Below are 25,115 nucleotides of genomic sequence, written 5' to 3' on the forward strand. Positions count from 1 at the left end.
TATTCCATGCCTTTATTTGCAAAGGATCAAAGTATTTTTAAAATCACTTTCTTAACCATTTTCAACAAGCTCTCCAAGTCTTTATTCTTATGTGGCGGCACACCACTAGGCAGGTGAACTGGCCCCGCTTGTAAACCACCCGGCGGGGCAGCTGGCCAAAATGGCGCCGTCAGGGGTTTCCCCTTCTTCTCAGCACAGGGCTCAGAAGCCCGCGCTGGGGGACCACATGACGCCCGGGTGACGTCAGCACCCCCCCAGTATAAGTCCAGCCTAGCAGCCTGCAATAAATCAGTTCTGCTCACTGAGCTCAACCCGCCTGGTTGTGTGTTCTTTCAGTGGCAGTGTAGCTGCCGCTACATATATCCATTTTTCATTCTCTTCTAGTTTATATTACTTTCCCAACACAATGCAGAGAAATACTAAGTATTACATTAAGCTTTATCTGTCATCTATCTGCTCATTCCATCAGCTCGTCCACATCTCTGAAGTCTATCATCTTACTAAATCAATTGCAACTAATTTTTGGATCATGTTAAATTTTAATTTTCACATTCCTTCACATTTTTTTGTGTGAAAAAAGTTGCCCCTCAAATCACAATTACATCTTTCCCATCACCATAAATTGATTCCCCTACACTGGGAAAAAGACAATGGCCATTCTAGGCCCCTCATGATTTTATACATCTCTCACCCTCCTACATTCCAGGGAACAAAGTTCCAGCCTATTCCACTCTCTCCTTCCAATGCAAACCCTTCATTCTTGGTAGCACCCTTGTGAATCTTTTCTGCAACCGTTCCAATTTAATGACATCTTTGTTCACCACACCATCTATCTGTGTCACTATTTTTAGGAATTATGTACATATACTACCATGGTATCAGTCTCACAACACTTTCCAGGGTTTACTGATCACTGTGCAAATCTCCCCCAGTTTAGCTTGCCAAAATGTGATACCTTACACTTGGAAAGAATTAAATTCTACTTGTAGACAAATCCAAACAAAAGGCTATGGTGGGAAGATAAAAATTACTTTTATCAAATAATTGAAGAAATTGTTTTGCAACGGGTTAATGGGATGACAAATTCATGATTATGTTGCTTAATAAAGCAGTAACGAAGCCATTTGATTGAACTTTGGTCACTGTAGTTCACAGGCAGAAAATGCAAAATTATTATTATTTCTATTCTCATTACAAAGCTGTACAAATTTAAAATTTCAGTCTGGATAAAAGTGCACAGAGAAATGCTTAATGTACAAAAAAAAAATCAACTTTGAATAAGCTTAAATTTTTGACATTTCATTATTTTGAATGTCACCATTGCAAATATTTTCTAAAAGAAAATCATCGTTGTGACTTACCAACTTTTGTTGTTGTTAGAAACTTTTTATTCTGTACATGGGACCATTTTGTACAAAATATGAAATCTACTTTAAGATATTACACTACTTAAAACAAAGTACAACATATGTACAATATTAAAATGAAGCCATTTATATAGGTATCACACTAAAGGTCACTTGTCATGTTACTTGACATTCCTCTTGTATAGGCTTTAGGGTTTTAAACAAACACAAAACTTAAAAGATGCCAATTATTAATCTGTCTTTAAAGAAAAAGTCAACAGAACAAGCATGGAATCACTCATCTTTAAATATTTATAATTTCTCTAACCCAATATAATACTGCTCATGCTAGTTGTGGGAAATCCATTCCATTCTGGTTGGTCTACAGAATTATTCCCCCCCCCACCCCCATAAAATCATCTGAGTCATCCTAAGTCCACATCTCCTTGACCAAATAGCCTTTTAATTTGACATGAAGGGAAAAAGATGTTCCTCCTTTATAATGAATCAAGATTTTTAAAAATATTTTGCACAGTAACAGGTACTAACTACTATTTTTTTTATCCACTCAAAACCTATGCAGTCGTCATCCACTGCAGGCTGGAAAATGAGGACTAGCCCCTTTGATGCAATGTAAATTTCCAATGAAGATAAAAATGTTGTCAATTATACTAACAGAATAAATGCAATTGAAATTGACTTGCAATTTGGTGAGTGTCAAACTTTAGCAATACTTAAAATAAGAAAACTGCTGAAGACAGGAGTATATTTCAAACTGTATACAAACAATATACACTCTAGTGGCCAAAATAAAATTACAATCTTTCTGCAACACCTCACACAGATGTATTGAACACCCAAAAACCAATGAATATGAGAAACTACTAGTCTAAGTTAGATGGAAGTTCAAACAATGGAAATAAATATAGCACTGCAGCAGCTTGCAAGATACTATATATTAAAATATATACTGGAAAGAGATTTCACTATTGGTAAATGTACACTTAACATTTACATGCTTAAATAGGGCGATCTTTAAACATTCACTTTTCAAGTTAAACAGGAAGTGCTTTTTGAATTTGAAGATTTATCTCACGCAATTATAAATTCAGAAAACCTCAAATTTATAGCCCTGAATATCCCTTCAATTATTTACTTGATCTGAAAAAAATCTTTAAAAAAATAAATGTAAACACCCAGGAACACACGAACATTTTAACTGTGTGGTGTTTGCAGATATTCTTACCATTCTTATAATTTGCATTACAAACCAAATGTCGAAGTTAGTGCTGAAGCTATACAAGACTAATCAAACTATTTAGCGAATATGCACAAAACATTTTTTTGGTTTTAATCTGACTAGCTTCTGGTTACTTAGCCATAATCAATTACTTCACACATCTTAAACAGATATCCAATACCTGCCACATGCCAAGCACATTATGTACTAAGAGGATTTCTAACTAGTACACATTAAATTAGAACAGTGTGAGACATTTTAATATCCAAAATCTAGTGCACGTCAAGTTAGAAGTCTGACAATTTTCTAGGTCTGTTTTTTCACAAGGCATCTTAAAATTTTTACTTTAGAGACAGAGCAAGTGAAAGTATACCAGCAATCTGATCATTCAGATTACAAAACAACCAGAAAAGCTACATCTGAAAACATTAATAGGGGAAAGGAATGGATTAAGGTAACAGCAAACCCTGAGAATACTTGCCACAGCTGATTTTAGTACTACTGAAGATTGATTAGAACTTGTAGCTTTTATCTTGCATAATATACATGGAGAAAAGAATTCTAAATTATGAGATGGCCAAGCCCTTGAATAAAAAAGATTAAACCCAAACCAATTCATCATCAATTAATTGCAGTTATTTTAGATGAGGGAACAATTTCGGATTTAAAATTTACAAACAAAACTCCATGGCATTTGAAAAAATCATATCACTACTGTATGGAGAAAAAAATCATGGCAATCTTTTCTGTTAGCCCCAAAAAACATTCTTTTCATACAATAATAAACCTCATTTAAAACAGAATATTCCTACTTTAAAATGGTCAGATGAATGAGCTCAGAAACTAATGTTCAAGTTTACATTATATTTTGGACGAAGTAAACAAGCTTAAACATTGCCATTATACAAAAATGTGACTTTATGTACTAAAATTTCAACCTGTGACTTCTCAGGAATAAATTTAGACTATATTCTATTTATTTTCAAAGACTTCAACTAAAAAATAGAAACCACAATTTTTAAATTCACTTCTGGAGCATGACAACTTGAAGATTTAATTCCATTTTTTGTCAAAAACACTATACTCTATTTACCATTGTTTGAACTACCAAGGCTTGACTTCATAATGGTAAAATTATTGCTTACAAACCAAACTCAAGAAAGCACTGACTCAATGTATAGCTGATTGGTATGGCACAAAGCAATAATAGCCTCTATAACAGACAGAGTTCAGAGAATAGTTTTTTTAAAAACAATATTTTTCTGTTGAAGTGACCTAATGCCCATCATGAGCAGATATTATCTCTTCAGCCCGGCGATGAGACTCCAAGGCCTTTACGGTGAAGATATCCTGAGGCAATTCAGACTTGCGACGCACAAGTGGACGATCCTTTCGAAGGTCTTTCTGCACCTGTGGAAAATGAATGTTAGTGGTAAGAATGATGAATTTAAAATGCTAATTAGTCATAAATAATAATTTTTAAAAAATATTTGCAATCACTATTAAAAAGGTTTAATTGAAGAAAATACTGTACCTGTAATTGAAACCTATATTCAAATTTTTAAAAATTGTATCATTTATTTTAAAATGTTGCCTAAAAATCTGTTTCTTTGTCAAAGATTTTTTTGTTTTCCATTTTAGAGTGATGATGCTGATTCCTGTCAGGAAGAAGATCCAGCATCTGCTTCAGCACCCTCTATTTGAACTGGAAATTGTAATTAATTCTTCATTCATTTCAATACCATGACTGAGGCAGACAGTAATCCACTGAAATTGATCAAGACTTCAGTCACACAAATCAATGGATTGAAGGTGGGGTTGTTTCCAAAAACATCTTTGACCCAGAATAACTTAATACCCTTGACTCTGGGTAACAAGATCCTGGACACCTGGTGTCAGAAAGGGATCAGATGTATCGAGGATTGTTACAAGCAAAGGCAGATTATATCATTTGAGCAGTTGAAGAACAAAAATGATTTGTCTAATAGAACATTCTTCTGCTATCTGCAAATAAAATCTTTCATAAGGGAAAAATTGGGACCACCTATGACCCTACCTAGATGTACCAATGTGGTGATTCTAATGAATATGTGTAAATTTATCTCCAAGATTTATTGCATATTCCAAAGTGAAGGCCCAAAGCAGAGCTTACTCAGGTCGAGAAAGAGAGATTGGAATCAGACTTGGGCATAACAATCAATGAATAGTGGTAGCAAGACCTGTGTCTGGACAGCGTGACTGTATGCCAGATACAGATGGTGCAATACAATTTCTTGCACCAGTTATACCTCACACCACAAAAATTAACAAATCAAAGCCTGAAATTTCAAAAATGTGCTTTAGGTGTGGTGTGGAGGTTGGAACTTTTGTCCACTCCACCTGTCTATGTACAAAGGTAAGATCTTTCTGGGAAGACCTGGGGCACATTAAAAAATATTACCAAAGTGGATTTTCCACAGAATCCAAAAGTGTACCTTCTGGGAGACATGGGGATGTGAGTTTTAGAACGTTCAAATACCAAATTTCATTTGTTAAGGTCGGCTTGGCTGTAGCCAGGAAATGTATAGTGGTTTCATGGAAGTCCAACTCCCAACTAAATATCACACGATGGAATATGGAACTGCAGAGTTGCATTCCCCTGGGGAAAATCACATACAATCTAAGGAAGAAACATGACACATTTGTTAAGGTGTGGTGACCTTGCTTGAAATATATTGGCACAGAGATTGATTAAACTCCCCCTACTTCAAAATAGGGGTACTGTATCAATTGTCCCAACAGGGAAATGAATGTGATGAAGGAGGTGGGACATGGCGCAGGCAACGTTTTCTCAGTTTCGTTTAGAGTTTTAAAAAATTCTATTAAATTATTTTAATTTAAGTTCTTTTAAATTTCTTATCCTTTGTTACTCAGTCTTTCTCAGATTGTTTTTTTTCCTAGGTTTTCTTAGGGGTCTTTGACCCCACTGGAATTTATAATGATGTAATTTAATTGACTGTATTTTCAGTTGTACAAGGGTGGGGGAGAATAAATACAGACTCTGTATGTTACATGAATGTTTGAATCTTACAAGTCTATGAAAATCAAAATAAAATATTAAAAAGTCTTCAGTCATGCAGTATGATTGCTAGGCAGAAACTTCACTGGCATATGGCATCAAAATTTAATCAATAGTTCATAATCTTGCTAAAAAAAAAGAAAATCATAATGTATAATCAATAGACATGATGTGAATTTCCTATGCAGTAAATTGGTTGATTAAATGTGGAGAAGTGGGCTGGAAAATACTTGCCTATGGTTAGCACAAGGAAATGTGAATGATATCTTCTATGGCTGGGAATTGAAACAAAGAAATCAGCTAGGTCAGCTGCATCAAATAGTCAAAAGCATTTTCATCCATGCTCATACCTGGCACAAATAATATAAACTAGTTTAATTTGAATGGGGGCTTGCTGACCCTGAATAAAAGTAATTACTCAACTTGATTTCACTTCTGATTTTTATATTTTGACTTTAAAGTTTCAATTTTTTAAGAAAATAATTAAAGCCTATTGAAAATATCTTGGTTTATCAGAAACTTCAAAACAACAGAACTGAACTGTCATAAAAGCCATCATGATATTACAGAGGCAGGACCAGATATGCTTCCTGCAATGTTGGATGCAGCCCACTGCAAGTAACAGGATAACTCTTGGGTACTAAGGTAGCGTGCCGCCATTTAACCATATTGGGTTAGTGAAGGTGGGCACAGTGCAGTGCACTTACGTTGCTGCCTTTAATAAGATTTTACATGGAATGCAGGCCTGGAAGATTAGCTCACAAGGATCTGGGTGAGCTAGATAACTGGATTAAAAATTGACTTGATAGAAGTCAGAGGGGAGCACAATAGAGGTTGTTTATCTGTTTGGAGATGTGTGACCAATGGTGTACTACAGGGATTGCACCTGGTCCACTTTTGTTCTGTTATGTACAAGACCAGCAGCAATGGTAACAACCAAGACAATGATTTTTCAAAAATAATTTGTATTATTGATTATTAATAACAACACTTCTCAACTCAAAACTTAATCCCACAATGTGCCGTATGTGCATGTGTTACAACCCAAACAATTACAGTTTGATTCTGATTCTGAAGAGATGATTTTAAAGTTTAGTCTTAGAAAGCTTTTTGTGTTGAAACTCAAAGTCTTTACTGCTGTTCAAAAGCAATTATGGAGTAACTGAGGCATCAGATTTCTTTAAATTGTTGCTCAAAAGCCATAATGAAGTATTTTGAAACATCACTTTAAAACTCACAAATTTCTTGTAGAGTTGTGTTCAAAGCAATGTTTCTTCATATGAGTGATTTTCTCTCTCTTATATGGAAATTTTGGAATCTGTATTCCACATGAAGAATCTGTCTTCTATCCAAAGAGATAGCAAAGTGGCAATTTTCTTCCACAATCATTTCACAAGCCCAAACAAGGGTTAAATGAAGTGCCCATATGAAAAAGGACATGGTTGAAGTGCCCACTTTATCTTAAAGAGACAGTCAGAAGTGGTCTTCCTCAAAGCCACTTAGTGTTCTCCTTTGACCAGGAGTTTTTTTTTAAATAGCGTGTTTTCTGGTTACTATATCTTCAATCCTGTCTTCCACAGATGGTCAACTTCTTTCTGCCCAAATTGCCTCTGGTTCCACTAATATCTTTCTACCAAAATTCTCATCACATGACATCATTTCTGTTTCATTTCTCCAAAAGAATGAATCATGCCAGATGGCCTTTTGAAGTTACTTCCGAAGTTAATTCACATCTAAATGCATCTTTATCCACTTATAAGTGGATATGATTCCGGATAATCTGCTGATCATTGAATTAAAAATCCTGCTTGTTTGAATAGCTGCCAGCCAAATGCTGTGTGTACACTCAAATGCTTTTGAGCAAACATCCATTGTTCTCGAGTTTCAATTCAGAAACCACACCAACTTATGGCTCTATTTCCCCAGATGCTTTGACTCTGAAAATGGCTTCTCTTTCTGAGTGCAACTGTGTGTCTCTAGGTGACCCTGAATCCACACCCACAAACTAACTTTACTAAGAAATATACATTTTATGACAAATTTTAACTTTAAAGCTTAATATTAGCACAAATCTGTTGCAGTTCACTTTGGATGACAATGCAACATGATTAGAAAAATTGTGAATTATACCAGAATTGCTGATATAGTCGACAGTAAGGTTGTCTAAGTTTACAATAGGATCTAGGTCAAATGAGGAATTAACCAAAGAAAGGCAGATAGCATTTAAATTGACAAGTACAAGGGGTTTCATTTTGGCAATTCAACCAGGGAAGGACTTGCACAATAAATGTTAAGACCCTAAAGTGTTGAAGAACAGAGAGATCCAAAAGTACACAGTTCACTGAAAGTGGTGACACAAGTTAACAGGGTGGTGAAAGCCATTGTTTGGGTTGCTTGCCTTATCTGTAAGGGCATTGAGTATAAGCATTGGACATCATATTTCAACTGTACAAGACATTGGTGAGACATATTTGGAGTATTATGTTCTATAAGAGGGATGTCATTAAAAAAATTAAAATAAAACTGGTAAAAAAATACTTGATTTAAATTGCAAAATTAATTGTTCTCTGCAGTAATACACAACCCTTTGGTGAAGATGGGAGAAAATATTCAGCCAGTGGAGTGCCTTGCTCAGCTATTTGAATAAAGTTGAGTGAAACAGCAATGCCAGTTGCCATTGGGGTGATTTTCTCCTTTTCTCTGCTTAGTAAGTTGTCCCGGTCAGAGGTTTTAATCTGTAAACTTGAGTGGGGAGGGGATGGGGGGAATTATCAATAATGTTATTGTTTGTCTTTTGGGTGACTCTGTGGAGGGGGAGGAACCTGCAGAAGCAGTGGAGGTTAAATGTTTTCAAAGGTGATGAAAAATAAAGTAAAATGCTTTAAGTTTATATATTCATGCAAGTGAAGTTTGTTCAGTCCAAGTACAATATAGTATTTTTGTCTTTTAAACTGTTTATTCTTAATGCAGCTGATTTAGTTAAGAATTGTAAGAGTAGGTCTCAAGCAACTGGAAAATACACTTATCTGGCATCCACCAATCCCCATAAATGCTGGATACTAGGGAGTTTTACTGTATTTAAAAAGGATCAAAGGCCAAATTTATTATTAGTATTTTTTTTATTTTTTAAACACACACAGTCATTCATATATGTCAAAAACTGCCAGAAGAAGCCAGAGACAGGTCCAATTTTGGCATTTAAAAATATACTTAGATAGGAAAGGTTTAGAGGGATATTGGCCAAATCCTGGGTAATAGGACCAGCTCAATTAGGAATCTTGATTATCATGGAATAAATATGCCAAAGGGCATGCTGTATACTTAGCCCACCATTCCACTCGCTTTACACTTATGACTGCACAGCTTGTACAACAAAACCATATACAAATTTGTTGATGATTCCACAGTGGTGGGCCATATAAATGGGGGCGATGAGTCAGCATACAGGAGGGTGTTTGAAAACTTGGTTAATAACAACTTCTCACTCCATGTCACAAAGACCTAGGAGCTGATTGTAGACTTTAGGAAAGTAAATCCAGAGGTGTATGAACGCACGTCACTCATGGAATTCGAGGTGGAGAGGGTGAGCAACTTTAAGTTCCTGGTGGGCGGGGTCACTTATCTTGGAGAACCTGTCCTGGACCCATCATATTAATGGGATCACGAAGAAAGCACGTTAGTGCCTCAACTTTATCAGGAGTTTGTGGAGGTTCAGCATGTCATCGGAAACCTCAGCAAACTTCTACAGATGTGTAGTAGAAAGTGTGCTGTCCGGCTCCATCACAGACCTGTATGGGGGCACCAACAGCTCCTTCTGAGCAAACATATCTTCAAACGGTAGAGGTCACAGCCTAGTACATTACAGGCTAAACTCTCCCTATCATCAAGAACAACCATGTGGTATTGTTAGCAAATTTGTAAATGGTGTTGTCATACTGAGCCAGTCTTAGGTGTAAAGTGGGTAGAGCAAGGGCCTAGCATCCCTGTGGTGTTCCAGTGCTATTGGAGATTGTAGATGTTCTTGCCAATCTGCACTGATACAGTGGGGAACTGAGGCCCAGGTCTTGGATTTTGCAGATCAGTTTTGAGGGGAAGATGGTGTTGAATGCCAAACTGCAGTAAATAAAGAGCACCCTGATGTATGCATCTTTACTGTCCAAGTGTTCCAGGTTCTTGTGTAGAGCCAGTGAAATGGTGTCTACTGTTGACCTGTTGCTGTGGTAGGCAAATTGGAATGGATCCATGTCAGCACTCAGACATGAGCTGATATGCTTCAATAACAGCTTCTCCAAACACTTCATCGCTGTGAATGTGAAGGCCACTGGTCAGTAGTCATTTAGGCAGGTTACTGTTAGGCACTGATACAATTGAGGCCTGTTTGAAACACAGGTGTGTACCATGCCCTGTCAGAGTGAGATGTTGAAAATATCCTGAAAGATTGGTCAGTTGGTCAGCATAGGTTTTCAGTACTTGGGTCAGGTACTCCTGGCTTTCCTTGGATTCTGTCTCCTGAAGGCAGCCCATATGTCATCCTTGGATACTGACATAAAAGGATCATCAGGGGTGAGGGCATGCAGTGGTTCTTCCTTGTTCTGGTGATCAAATTTGGCATAGCAGACATTGAACGCATCTGGGAGTGATGCTTTGACTGAACATTTATATTTCTGTATCTGCAGTTTCTTTTATATTTCTTTTTTTCTTTCCTTCCATTTTTTTCTTCTTGAGTAGAGTTCACAGATACCAGTAACTAGAAATTCTGTCTAGCCCACAGGGAAAAGAATCTTAGGATTGTATGTGATGCATGAATGTACTATGACTATAAATTTGAACTTCCTAAGCTGTAGAGCTCTAACAAAAAAGTTACTAATCATATATATCAAGTCATCTTAGACTGAAATACAATCTGTAACAGTTTTTCAAGTACAGAATGCCATTTCACGTTTTTGTATAAAGAAACAAAATGGGAGTAAAGGCCATTTTATACCTGAGTTGCTTGATCTTCTACTGCCTTTCGAATGATCTGGATATCTTCTATCAAAGGTCCATCTGTTTCCATTGCGACTGGATTATTTACTCCACTAGAATCGATTAAAATCTGATACTGCAAGAGAGAATTTCAGTTTCACATACAAATAATTTCAATTTTTACTTCATGAAACATGCAGGTAAAAGCTCAACATTACTTTACAAATTAAAATACCATGTTATATGTTAAAATATGCATGTTCTAGAAGATCAAGTATTCATTACTATCACATGAAAGTTTTTGAAGTGATGTAATACAACTTTCAGGAAAGCAATGAGAAAAGGGAGATAAAATCTGAACCTGGGTCGACTGGATTATTGACTTAGGATAGAACTGAAATGAGTCTAACTGTTCAGAAACCTAGGATGGCCAATTTTAGCTCAGCAAATTGGGAAACAATTTGCCAAAATTCCCAGTTTCTAACCACCATATCTTAATGTCTTAATCTCTATGGACTATCTACATCTCCTGTTGCCAAGAGATGGCAGTCAGCATACTGAACAATGTATCATGGCTCATACACACTCTCTTCTCCATTCTCAAATTGGAGAAAAGGTTTAAACTGTGAAAGTGAACACCAAGTTTCTTCCCTGCAGCTATCAGGCTATAGAAGCAGCCCTACAACAGTGCTGTTATGTTGCCTATGCTTGGAACTATTTGATCTTTCTTTTCATTACCATTTTATACTCGGTAAATTGTGCACTTTACACAACTGTTGAATATGGTTAGTTAACCTGTTAAGTCTGCTCAAAAAAGAATCTTTGCATTGCACAAGGGTATAATATGATAAATAAACTTTCAAACTTCATTAATTTACCCTTGTCATTGCATGGCAAGGGCAAAATGAACCTCAGCTGTCACGACCAATGTGGAAAAAACATTATTGTTTGTCATCAATATTCTCATTAGGACTGGAAACAAGTTGGCACTAAGAATAGCTGAACTCTCCCATGCAATCCAGAAGTCAAAGCATGGGTACACACAGATAAACCATAGTCAGTTGCATCCAGTGACACGAGATGCAAGTGATAAGGTATCAAAATAACAGATCACAAAACAAACTTTGAGTCAATAAAAACAATGCTTTCCTTCTGAACAGACTGAATATCTTCTATGCATGGTTCGATGAGAATAACAGGCTGACACCAAAGAAAACACCATCTTCCCCTGAAGAACAGGCCCCTTGCAAGCCATGGCTGAGCTGAGATGAATCCTGTTCAGGATGAACCCACAGAAGGAGTGGCAGAGAGGATCACTGGGGTCTCTCATTCCCACTGATGTGATCTACTAGAATTATTATTTAAAGAGGGCAAAATCAGGGAGGACCCCTACCACCCTGCATGTAGCATCTTCCAGCTACTGCCGTCAGGAAAAAGATACTTGAGTATCAGAGCCAGAACCACCAGGCTGAGGAACAGCTTTCCTCCCACGGGCAGTGAGACTGCTGAATGACTGTTAAAACAACTCTCCATGACTCTACTATTTATTAATAATATTTATTTTAATATATGTACATTTGTACTGTGTGTATGTATCCTTTATCTGTATGTGCATGTCTTAACACGTATTTGTACTGTTCTGTAACATGGACCGGAGAATACTGCTTCATCAGGTTGTACTGGTACAACCTGAACTTGACATTTGGACTATAGCTATTCAACATGTGTAAATTTAATCCCAAAAAAAGGCTAATACTCCTGCAGGATAATTATGCAAACCTATAAGAAACGAGAAGTGACGTGAATGAAAAGAGATTAGGATACAAATTATCTGCTCTCAGCTCTCCAAAGAATCTATGGAGCACACAAGATCTAAACTCTCAAAATTAGTATGGGTATACGTCAAAGAAAAAATTAGTTCAAAACATGTTTTATTAGAAAAATGCAATTTAATTTATTGACAACAACCAAAAAGTGTATTCCAAAGTGATGTAAAAGTTTATTATTTCGAACTGCCAGTATGTCAAGTTAAAGTTGCACAAATTGAAGAAAAAAATTTTATTTTCTGTGGTAATTCTATCAGTAACAATAACAGGAGAGAAATAAAAACTGTAAGTGCTGGAATTCTGAGCAAGCAGTGAGCTGCAGGAGGAACTCAGCATGTCAGGGAGCATCCATGGGCAGAAACGATGAGTCAGTATTTCAGGTTGGAACCCTTTGTTGAGAATACAATTGGAGTTATATTACATATGAAGGGGAAAAGTAGCTCTGGAGGGGTTCAGAGGTGATATAGTACTGGAAAGAAGGTGGGAGAGGTGGAGAGACAGGAAGATGGAGACTATTAGAGATCGGGAGAGGAAGATAGAAAATTAAGAATAGGAGGTAAAGAGGTGAAAACAGAGGAAGCAAAAAGGAGTGGTGTTTTATCTAAAATTAAAAAACTCGATGTTGATAGTATTAGACTCAAAGCTGTCCAGGAGGAATTTGAAGTGCTGTTCTTATATTTTAAATTTTTCATCATCCTGACACATCAATGTGGGAACAGTGAAGGGAGTTAAAATGATTATCTACATGAAGCTTGAGCTTTGTCCAAAAATTAAGAGGGGAGGTGTGGTCACCCAATCCATGTCTGACCTCACTGATGTTGAGGTGGCCACACCAAATGCAGTAGATGTGATTGGACAATGCGCAGGTATAAAGCTCTGCCTTATCTGGAAGGTCTGTTGTGGCCCTGGATGAAGGGGAGTTGTACGGACAAGTTTTGCACTTTCTGCGAACATAGTGGATCATGAAGCGTGGACCAGGATGTCTTCGACTGATCCAGGCAAAAGAACAGAAAGGGGTGAGGAGGGGAAGATGCGACTGGATTACACTAAAGTTGGAAGTGTCAGAGGATAAATCAGATGTGGAGGCTGGTGGGGTGGATATTAAGGAACAAAAGGACTCTGTTCTTATGCTGTCTGGGTGGAGCTGGAATGAGGGCAGAAGTATGAGGAGTGGAGGAGATGCAAGTATGGGCTTTTTTTTAAAAAAATGATAGTGATAGGGAGGAAAAATCCACATTTATTAAAGAATGAGGACATTGAGTGTCTTGGATGCAGCAGAGGCCGAGGAATTTGGAGAAAAAAAGTGTTCTTTTAAGAGACAAGATATAATTCAGTTAGCTATGGGAGCTGGTGGGTTTTTAATAGACATCTGTGAATAGTGTGTCTCCTGAAATGGGAACAGAGAGGTTCAGGAAGGGGATAGAGAGGTCAGAAATTCAGATCAATTTAAGGGCAGTGTAAAAGTTAGTGATGAAGTTAATGAAATTGTCAAGTTCTGCACAAGTACAAGAGATTCATCAATTCAGTTACTGATGCAGTGAAGAATGAGTAGGGAGCGGTACCAGAGTAGGATTGGAACAGAAATGGTTCCACATAACTAACAGACAGGCATTGCTGAGGCACATGCATGTGTCTACTCATGATCTCGAGAAAATCATAGGAATTGAAGTTGCTTAGACAAGGACAAGCTCATCAAGTGGAGTGTCAGGAGATAGGGACTGAATAGCTTTGCATACATTAAAGCAGATGTCCCAAAGGCCTTTCTGATGGGGAATGAATGTGTAAAGGAATTACACATCCTTGATGAAGACAAGTTGGAAATCTTCAAAGAGGTGGAGGCTGTGAGTGGTGTCCTGAAGGTAGGTGAGAATTCAACACTTCCCCCAACTTCAGTGAAATCTCCCCAACAGCCAACTCATCCCCATCCCCCCCTCCCCCACCCTTATCTGCTTTTTGGTTGGATCAGTCTCTCAGAGCCTCCCTGGTCTGCACTTCCCTCTCCACTCATGCTTCCACCCACTTTTGCATTTCTTTATATATTTGCAGGAAGTTCAAAACTTGTCCACCCAGTTTGGTCCTACACTGTCTGTGGGCCTAAATTTGAATTTCCCGTAGCAAACTATTTCAATTCTCTTTGCCATTTCTACTCGGAAAAGTCTGACCTTGGCCTCATCCATTGTCAGGGTGAGACCAAATGTAAATTTGATGAACATCATATTCCTCTTTAAACCTAACAGCAGGAACACCATTAAATTTTTTGTTTAGGTAGTGTACACCTCTATCTGGTTCAACCTCTACCTTCCACTGTTCTTATTTTTCTCTACTTCTCCCCTCCTCACCCCCAATGTTCTTTCCCTCATGCATTTCTCTACCTTTCCCTCCACTGTCCAACATCTTATCATCTCTTGGCCTCTCTGCAGCTTTATTCTTGCTTCATATATGTAAAAGTACCCCCTTTTCCCTTGGTCTCAATAAAGAGCCCCAGCACAAACATCTGATTGGCCATTTCTGCCCATGGATACTGCCTGAACTGCTGGAGGAACTCATGGTTTGGATAATAATACTTGGCTTGCTTATTCTTTTTTAAATACTGTGACAGTTCAGACACAAAGTACGATTTAGGCAAAGCAAGTTGTGTGAATTAACCTCAGCTGACGTAATCACACCATTCATCGAGCTTCATATTCCAATTTTATTATGGAAGTAAAATTATAAAGTGCATAAAAACAGATTACATTTTTCAGGTTCTCCTTTATTATGGTCACTTTTATATTCAACATTATATCCAGCTTTATTGACTGTCTTAATAAAGGGTTCCAACCCGAATCGTTAACTGACCATTTCTACTCATAGGTGCTGTCTGACCCACTGAGTTCCTCCAGAAGCTCATTGTTTGCTCAAGATTCCAGCATCTGGATTCTGTGTGTTTAACAATAACTGTACTACTGGTCCACCACCCGAGGCTTCCAGCACCTAAGAATACAAAATTTAGTTTAAAATATTATCTGGAATGATACAGCTAGCATAACATCCAGAAAGTTGTTTGGTACTGTAAAGACCCACCCAATTCATAAATGTCCTTGTGAGAAAACATGGTATTCTTCCCTGGTCAGACCTATACACAAAAACGAGATGCACAGTAACAAATTCAATTCTTAACTGTCCTCAGAACTGGCCTGCTAAGGACAATTAATGATAAAAAATAAATGCTGATTGCCACCAACGTCTACTATCCAAGAACAAGAAACATGAAGCAGTTCCTCCAACTTTCTTTTGGGTTCATTGTTACAGCTTTTCTATGCCATTTTGCTGCATACTACCAGGTGAACCTTTTCAAAAAAAATGAGAATGATATTATTTGCACTTTAGGAACTATTTGGTGTTCTTGATTTCAAAAAAACATCTAAGTTAGAATTTTACTAAGTGTCAGTCGTTCATGTTTACTTTAGCTAAAGTGATATAATTCTGGCAACATTAAAGTGTCGTAGTTGGATAGCATCACCAAAACACAGCTCAATGAAATTCAGTTTGCGTTTTCACCGAGACTATTTGCTCTGGACCATAGCACAGTTTTATGTTTGGAATAGGGCTGAATTTTGCAGATACTACTTAATTTAATGCAACATCAAGCCACAACTTAGTAAGCCTGGTATCAAAGGGACTTGGTAAAAGTGAAGTCAATAGATACAAAGATAAAACATTTCTATGTTTGATCCTATCTTGCAACAGTAATGATTTTTGGAAAACAATCAAAATTTCAGGAAATCACTAAGAGCACAGTATTCTAGGCCTAACAATCCGAAGCTACTCCAAAGACCTTCCTTCCAATCAAAAGTAGTTGTGTTTGGTAATGGCTGCATGTGATCCATTCCATTTACAACACTTAAGCAAATGGAGCAGTCCATTGATATGTGTGGCAATACTCAGAGCATTCATGCACAGGACAATAAGTAACGTGCAAGCGTCAGGAAGTTACCTTCAACAGTGTAATCTAATTTCTTCCCTTTATACATTTTTGCTGATGATGTTAGCATTTATGTCTAATTCTAACTGCCCACAGAGTAATAGCTGCAGCCATATTTTAGTAAACATCACGCTGCTTGAGATTTCCAAGTCAGGATATACAACTTGGTGGTGGTAGTTGAGAGCAGTGTCATAAACATAAAAGCCCAGGTACACTGAAGAGTATCAGTAAAGATGCTGGATTTTTGACAATAAATGGACTCATTTCATTGATGCCGATAACTTTTAATTTTAGATTAATTTGATATTGAATTCAAATTCTTTAGTTGGCAGGGAAGGATTGGATCCAGAGTCTCTTCATCAATAATCTAGGCCTCTAAATGTTATCCAGCAACTAAAACAGATCTATGTAACACAGGAAACAATTACAGCAATGGTTTTAAGTATATACAGAAACAAAAGCAGAGCTGTTGGAGATGTGTAGCAGTATCCAAAAAGGTTCTGCTTTGTGTTGCATTGCTCCTGTTAACTTGAATGGATGAAGAATGTAGCATTCTTCTTTTTCAATATTTTTATTGGTTTCATCAAATAAATGTTACATAGGTACATGACAATAAAATATTAACAAATCTTATGTAGTAATAAAAATAATTTTGAAACCTATGTTACATTGAAAAAGTTTAGAAAAATGAAAAATACCACTATGCTAATTATCAATCCCCTCCCTTCGGAGGCTACTGGCTTTATACAAACAGTCCACTACTAATAAAAAAAGGTAAACAATAGGGTCAAAAATAAGAAATGAATTAATCTTACAAATTTTGAAAATAATTAAGAAAGTAACCCCATAAAGAAACAAAGATTAATTTCAGTAATTTTTTCCTCCAAAGGCAATCATTCCATCATATCAGACAACCACTGAGTGTAAGTGGGAGGGACAGTATCTTTCCATCTCATTAATATGGCCCTTCTAGTGATAAGGGACATGAGGATAACTACATGGCATTCTTAAATATATTCTTTGTATTAATATTAATATATTTATTAAAGTTGGACGAAGATTTAAAGTACAAAACGTGTACTTGCAAATAGAATATTTCAGTATAGAAAAATTCTTCAATGGAAAATTTATTTGCAGGTCTCTCATTTTATCAAAACATTAATTAGTCCATGCACAGCGAGGAGCTGGGACGGGAGCAACAAGGTCGGGTCAGATACAGCAATGAGCTCTCTGAACCCTTCTCCATTAACAATGGCGTGAAGCAAGGCTGTGTTCTCACACCAACCCTCTTTTCAATCTTCTTCAGCATGATGCTGAACCAAGCCATGAAAGACCCCAACAATGAAGACGCTGTTTACATCCAGTACCGCACGGATGGCAGTCTCTTCAATCTGAGGCGCCTGCAAGCTCACACCAAGACACAAGAGAAACTTGTCCGTGAACTACTCTTTGCAGACGATGCCGCTTTAGTTGCCCATTCAGAGCCAGCTCTTCAGCGCTTGACGTCCTGCTTTGCGGAAACTGCCAAAATGTTTGGCCTGGAAGTCAGCCTGAAGAAAACTGAGGTCCTCCATCAGCCAGCTCCCCACCATGACTACCAGCCCCCCCACATCTCCATCAGGCACACAAAACTCAAAACGGTCAACCAGTTTACCTATCTCGGCTGCACCATTTCATCAGATGCAAGGATCGACAATGAGATAGACAACAGACTCGCCAAGGCAAATAGCGCCTTTGGAAGACTACACAAAAGAGTCTGGAAAAACAAGCAACTGAAAAACCTCACAAAGATAAGCGTATACAGAGCCGTTGTCATACCCACACTCCTGTTCAGCTCCGAATCATGGGTCCTCTACCGGCATCACCTACGGCTCCTAGAACGCTTCCACCAGCGTTGTCTCCGCTCCATCCTCAACATCCATTGGAGCGCTTTCATCCCTAACGTCGAAGTACTCGAGATGGCAGAGGTCGACAGCATCGAGTCCACACTGCTGAAGAACCAGCTGCGCTGGGTGGGTCACGTCTCCAGAATGGAGGACCATCGCCTTCCCAAGATCGTGTTATATGGCGAGCTCTCCACTGGCCACCGTGACAGAGGTGCACCAAAGAAAAGGTACAAGGACTGCCTAAAGAAATCTCTTGGTGCCTGCCACATTGACCACCGCCAGTTGGCTGATATCGCCTCAAACTGTGCATCTTGGCGCCTCACAGTTTGGCGGGCAGCAACCTCCTTTGAAGAAGACCGCAGAGCCCACCTCACTGACAAAAGGCAAAGGAGGAAAAACCCAACACCCAACCCACCAATTTTCCCCTGCAGCCGCTGCAACCGTGTCTGCCTGTCCCGCATCGGACTTGTCAGCCACAAACGAGCCTGCAGCTGACATGGACTTTTACCCCCTCCATAAATCTTCGTCCGCGAAGCCCAGCCAAAGAAGAAGAATTAGTCCATGCACAGCGAGGAGCTGGAACGGGAGCAGCCTCGGAGCGAGGAGCTGGGACGGGAGCAGCCTCGGAGCGAGGAGCTGAGACGGGAGCAGCCTCGGAGCGAGGAGCTGGGACGGGAGCAGCCTCGGAGCGAGGAGCTGGGACGGGAGCAGCCTCGGAGCGAGGAGCTGGGACGGGAGCAGTCTCGGAGCGAGGAGCTGGGACGGGAGCAGCCTCGGAGCGAGGAGCTGGGACGGGAGCAGCCTCGGAGCGAGGAGCTGGGACGGGAGCAGCCTCGGAGCGAGGAGCTGGGACGGGAGCAGCCTCGGAGCGAGGAGCTGGGACGGGAGCAGCCTCGGAGCGAGGAGCTGGGACGGGAGCAGCCTCGGAGCGAGGAGCTGGGACGGGAGCAGCCTCGGAGCGAGGAGCTGGGACGGGAGCAGCCTCGGAGCGAGGAGCTGGGACGGGAGCAGCCTCGGAGCGAGGAGCTGGGACGGGAGCAGCCTCGGAGCGAGGAGCTGGGACGGGAGCAGCCTCGGAGCGAGGAGCTGGGACGGGAGCAGCCTCGGAGCGAGGAGCTGGGACGGGAGCAGCCTCGGAGCGAGGAGGAGCAGCTGTGGGTGGAAAATGAGTTGGAGGAGGAGCAGCTAAGAAGGGAGGAGGTGCAGCTCAAAAGGCAAAAGGAGCAACTGGAACTGGACAAAAATAAATGCTGTTAATCAGGCCAGGTTGAGGGCACAAGATGGCTCTGAAGTATTTGGTGCTCAAAATAAATTACCTAAAGCATCTATTGGTTTGGAGTCATGTTTTGAGGGAGGACAACAGAAAAAGGAAATACTTAATACCAAAGAAGGGCCAGTGTTATGTTTACTAGACTTGCATGGTCCCGAACTAGCAGGTTAAGGTACAGTGGTTCCAAATCTCAAACCCAAATAATGACCCCAGTGGACAGAGAGATGAGCCTAATGCCACTTTATGAAGCAGTATACTACCTGCTCCCGACAGGTAATAGAAATCTGGGTGAACAAAGTAACTTATGCCCAGGCATGAGAAGGCAAGATGAAATACTGCACCATTAATGCAGTTACAGTCTCTCTCTTCTCAGCCCAAGAGAAAGATTCCATTTTTGATAGTGGCTCACTTCAATTCCAAGTGTTTATAAAAAACTTTGAATGTGGTATTGAAACTAAGAGCCAAAACTCAAGAGGATTGTCTATATTATATGGAGGAGTTCATGAGTGGACAACCACAAGATCTTGTAAAGAGTTGCCATCATATGGCCCAGAACAAAGGATTCAAAAAGGCAAAGTTTTTACTAAAAAAGCATTTTGGCAACAATCATAAAATTGCTACAGCTTATGTACAGAAGGCTCTTTCGTGGTTGTCAATAAGACCGGATGACATGAAGGCTTTACAACCTTACGCCCTCTTTCTGAGAGGATGTTAAAACATCACGCTAATCATTTTAAATAAATGATCCTACCGGATGAAAGAACTATGGAGAAGTTCAGTTTGTGATGAAACAGCTACTTTTAAGGATTTGGTGGAGTTGATTGAAGGGCAAGTGGACATTGTCACAGATCCAGTGAATGGAAGTATCAAAGGCACTCAAACAGTAAGTAAAGAAATTACCCTAAACCAAATTTTTTTAAAAAGTACATTTGCCACCTCCCTGGCAGTGGCAGATAAAGAAATTAAGGGAAATAAAAGTTTGCCTGTTGTGAAGAAAGGTTTGTTCTGTAATGACAAGCACAGATGGAAAAGAAGATGCATAGTACGAAAAACTTTTTTTTGAAGAAAAATCAAATATGTTTTGGCTGTCTGTGTGAAGGACATATCAGCAAAATGCGATTCTGCTGCGACATGCAGCCAAAAGCATCCCAAAATGTTACAAATAAATCACAAAATACATAACCAACGTTTCGGGCTTGAGGCCTTCATCAAATGAATGATACCTCATACTCTGATTGCTAGACTGGATAGTAATGATTTTTGTGAGCTTACAGGCGTATACACTCAGAAAACTGTGCCTGTGCATAAAGGAAACATCCCACATCAAAACAACATTGAACCATGAACATATTTGAAAAAAATGTTTGTTTATGCGAAATCAACTCTGGAGATTGAGTTGCTGATTGGTTCAGATGTATTAAAAGCTCTGGAACAACTAGTGTGGAAGATGGACATTACTCTGTCAAAACTATACAAGGTTGGATGATTAATGGACCATTAGGGAGGAAGAAGAGGTTCAAAATCAGTCAGCTACAAGTGTCAGCAGGATATCCATTGTTAAGCTTGATAGGCTGTGGGAGCAGCAGTTCAAGAATGACTTCCCTGAGTGTCCCAGGGATGACCACAAGAACCTTCAAAGGAATACCAGCTATTCTTGGAATCAGTGACAAAAACTGCCAAACTAGTTAATGATCATTATTGTTTTGGATTACCTTTTAAAGAAAAGGGAAATATGCATGCCTGATTGTAAGGGTTAAAATTACTTAATTGTCTTGAAAATATATTATTGCCAGTGAATGTTGTCATTAATCCTGTCGTTGTCTAGTAACATCTTGCTTCAAGATAACTAGCTCTCTCTGTTTTTTTGAGATAAGATGGTCAGTTTTGAATTTCTCCTTGTTCTGGGAAGATGGAGGGTCTTGGAACTTAACTCTGTTAAGTATCGTATTAAGTATCTTTTAAGCATCATTTATTTGTATATCAAAATTGTGATTAATAACCCATACAAGGTCTAATGAACATCGGAAAACTAGTCAATTTTGTTATGGATCTTTTTTGATGAATGAATCATAAACAAGAAAATCCAGGTTCCTCAGGCAACTATAATGGAAGATAGTCGCTATATTGATAATAGAAGTATTGTCGAACAACTGAATTTAAAGAGAAAGATTCTTCCTTTCATTCAGACGACACCAAATGCATGTCTGACATGATATTAAAAGGTTATGCAGAGAAAAAATAAGATGATATCTTGGAAACTGGTGATGGCAAAAAAATTGTACTTACCACACCATGGGGTTTTGCATCCACAGAAGAAAAAACTTTGTGTGGTGTTTGATTGTGGAGCAACCTTTCGAGGAGTTTCCTTAAATTCTCAAATCTTACGGGGTCCTGATATGATCGGTACATTGATAGGAGTCTTAACTAGTTCCAACTAGTCGTTGAAACAATGTTCCGTCAGATGAAAGTAACAAAAAAAGACCTTTGGTGGCCTGATGGAGACTACGGTCATAATAGAGTAGAATACAGAATGACAGGACATCTATTTGGAGTGAATTCATCACCAAGTTGTGCAAATTTAGCTCTCAAGCTATAAGCACCATCAGGAATAACTTCTCTGTGGATGACTATCTCACTCCTGCAGCTACAGTAACAGAAGCAGTAGCTCTTCATCATGAGTTAAAAAGAGATCGGTTTCAAAGCAGGCTTTCTACTTACCAAATGGACACATAACAGTTTCCAGGTATTGACTGAAAGAGAGAGGGCAAAAGAAATAAAGAATTTGGACTTAAATCATGACCACCTTCCTGATGAGATTGTGCTGGGTGTACAATGGTGTGTTCAGTGTGATGTTTTTAAGTTCAAAATCATTTTGAAGGACCGGCCTCTCACAAGGGGGATTCTATCAACTGTCAGTTTGATATGTGATCCTCTAGGAATATTGGCACCAGTTATCCTGACTGCAAGAAGATCCTGAAAAAGATTGGTTGGGATGATAAGATACCAGAATCCATAGTTCAAGAATGGACTTGTTGGATTCAGAATCTTTGTAAGCTGGATTAAACGGATGCTTCAAACCCACAAATTTTGGAACTGTGACATCTACTCAGTTGCATAATTTTGCTGATGCACGTGATGACATTTACAGAACTGTTAATTTCCTGTTACTGCATGATAACAAGGATCAGATACATTGTGGATTTGCAATGGGAAAGGCCAGAGTAGCTCCTTTGAAACCAGTCACTATCCCACGAATAGAGTTGATGGCTGCCACCATGGTGAGCAAAATGGACACAATGTTGAAAAGAGAGTTGTAGATGAAACTAACAGACTCCATATTTTGGACTGAAAGCACTTCTGTGCTCAAATACATCAAAAATAAAACCATAAGGGTTACGGACTTTCATGTCCAATTCAGTGGAGTTATGTCAACACAATTAACAATACTGCCGATCTGGCTTCCTGAGGTTTGAAAATTGAGTGTTTTTTCTGAAGAATGAAATGTGGGTGTCAGAGCCTCGATTTCTTCTACAGCCTCAAAATGAATGGCCTCAAAATCCTGATTAAAAAAAAAATACCAGAGGACCCTGAAATCAGGAGTAAGACTGCAAATGTTGTTCAGATAAAGTCTGAAAAAATGGATTCAGTTACCTGCCTAATCCATTACTTGTCATCCTGGAATTGTTTGAGAAAGGCAACAGCATGGATGCTCAGATTTAAAAGATGGTTTCTGAATCATAGCAGACAGAACAAACAAAAAAGCAATGTTCCTGCTCAATTTCAATTGGATAACACCCATCAAAAAGATCTATCACAAAAAGAGACAGGAGATCTTGAGACCTCCCTTTTCTTGAATCTCACGTTTAAAGAATTGATTAATGCTGAAATGGATATGATCCGCTTTTGTCAGAAGTTTATTTCCACCGGGGCAGTTTAAGAAGGAAGATGTATGCACACCACAGGTGGAAACAGGTGCAATTTATATCCGATTTGTTTTGGAAAAGATAGGTGAAAGAATATCTTCCACTGTTTCAGGAACAACAGAAATGGTTTAAAATCAGGCGCAATTTCACAGCTAAAGATGTGATCATCATGGATCATTCAGCATCCAGAAGTTGATGGTGAAGATTGTTGATATCATCCAGGACAAAAGAGAATTTGTACATCAAGTTCAGATTAAGACTAAAACTGGCTTTCTGAACAGACCAATTACCAAAATGTGTTTTTTTTATACAAGAAGCAGAAAGCTTTGATAAATGACTTTCACTTTAAAAAAAAATTAACCAATATATACTTCTATGTACTATTTTTAATTTTTTTCTTTGTAATGGTAATTATTTTTAAACATAATTAGGTGCCAGTATTGTAAGGGTTAAAATGTATTTTATGGTTGCAAGTAAATTCTGTTTTCAGTTTTCAAGAAGTTGTTTACTTATGCTTTGAGTGTCTCCTGGCAACATCTTCAAGTCAAGGTCTTGCTGCTTGTTAGATTACATGTTAGTTTAGTTTTCTTTGTTCTTCTAAATGGTAGGGAATTACTCCCCATTTAACAAAGTTTTAGCACCGACTAATAATGTTAACAGCTTTAACAATGTATAGCAACTGATAACAATGTTTACTAAACTCTGAAAAACTCAACTTTAAGTATGGATTTGTTTGAACGAGTGATAGATAACAACATTCTAATATCCTCCAAGCAATTATAAAGGAAAATAGTTGCTACACTCCTTTTCTGGCCTCTGATCATTGCTTCAACAGGAAAAGGTGTTTCACTTGTCCTAATTGTAATTTAGTGTACCATATTCAGTAATCACAGTATGGTCTTCTCTGCATGGAAAAATCAAACCGAGATTGGGTGATCTCTTTGCTAAGCATCTCAGCTCAGTTCACAAGAATGACCTGCAGTGACCAGTTGCCTGTCACTTTAATTTTCTAATGCACTCACACTCTTGACTCCTGTGTCTTTGAACTTCTACGTTGTTCCAACAAAGCTCTGGGAGAAGCATCTTATATTTTGACTGCACATTATAACCTAGAGCAGTGGTTTTCAAACAACCCCTCTTTTAGGGGCAGTTTGAAAACCACTGAGCTAGAGAAATTGGCATTGAATTTGACCACTTCAGATAGTGAGCTTTTCTGATTGTATCAGAAATTACTAGTGCTGATGAAGACTATAAGTATAAATCAAATTTTGTCTCCAGAGATGTTGCCTGAACTATTATTTGCAGCTTTCTTTTCTACAACCTCAACTGTAGAGAGTGTAGATTATATCTGTGCACCTATGTACTTCAGATAAAGTTGCCATACTTCAATGAATGTGTCATATCTCTTCCTTAAATTGTAAGTGATTTTCTCCAGGGGAATACAACACTGCATTGCGATGCTTAGCTGGGAGTCGGACTTTGACATAACCGCTATCCACTTCCTGGCTACTTACAGGGTGACCGTCACAAATTGAATTTGGTGTTTGGACAGACTAAATTATAATACCGTAATGTTCCCCAAAAGGTACAACTCTGGATCTTGTGGAAAATCCACTTTTGAAATCTTTTTCAGAATG

General features: G+C 38.6%; 1 protein-coding gene across 6 annotated transcripts in view; it reads right to left on the minus strand.

The window, feature by feature from the left end:
- Positions 1 to 1,013: 1,013 nt before the first annotated feature.
- ppp2r5ca (protein phosphatase 2, regulatory subunit B', gamma a) overlaps positions 1,014 to 25,115 on the minus strand; it is a 164,052-nt gene continuing 139,950 nt past the window's right edge. For 4 of the 6 annotated variants that reach the window (XM_069916426.1, XM_069916425.1, XM_069916429.1 and 1 more), the window contains 2 exons: positions 10,629 to 10,745; positions 1,014 to 3,996 (listed from right to left, as the gene is read on the minus strand). In XM_069916426.1, the coding sequence (XP_069772527.1) occupies positions 3,862 to 3,996; positions 10,629 to 10,745 (252 nt within the window). In that variant the 3' untranslated portion in view covers positions 1,014 to 3,861. Of the gene's footprint in view, positions 3,997 to 5,878; positions 5,920 to 10,628; positions 10,746 to 15,273; positions 15,409 to 25,115 lie in introns of those variants that run through there. The other 2 variants (XM_069916427.1, XM_069916428.1) reach the window with 2 other exon arrangements.

This window comes from Narcine bancroftii, chromosome 2, assembly GCF_036971445.1.
Source record: "Narcine bancroftii isolate sNarBan1 chromosome 2, sNarBan1.hap1, whole genome shotgun sequence".
Classification (NCBI taxonomy): Eukaryota; Metazoa; Chordata; class Chondrichthyes; order Torpediniformes; family Narcinidae; genus Narcine; species Narcine bancroftii.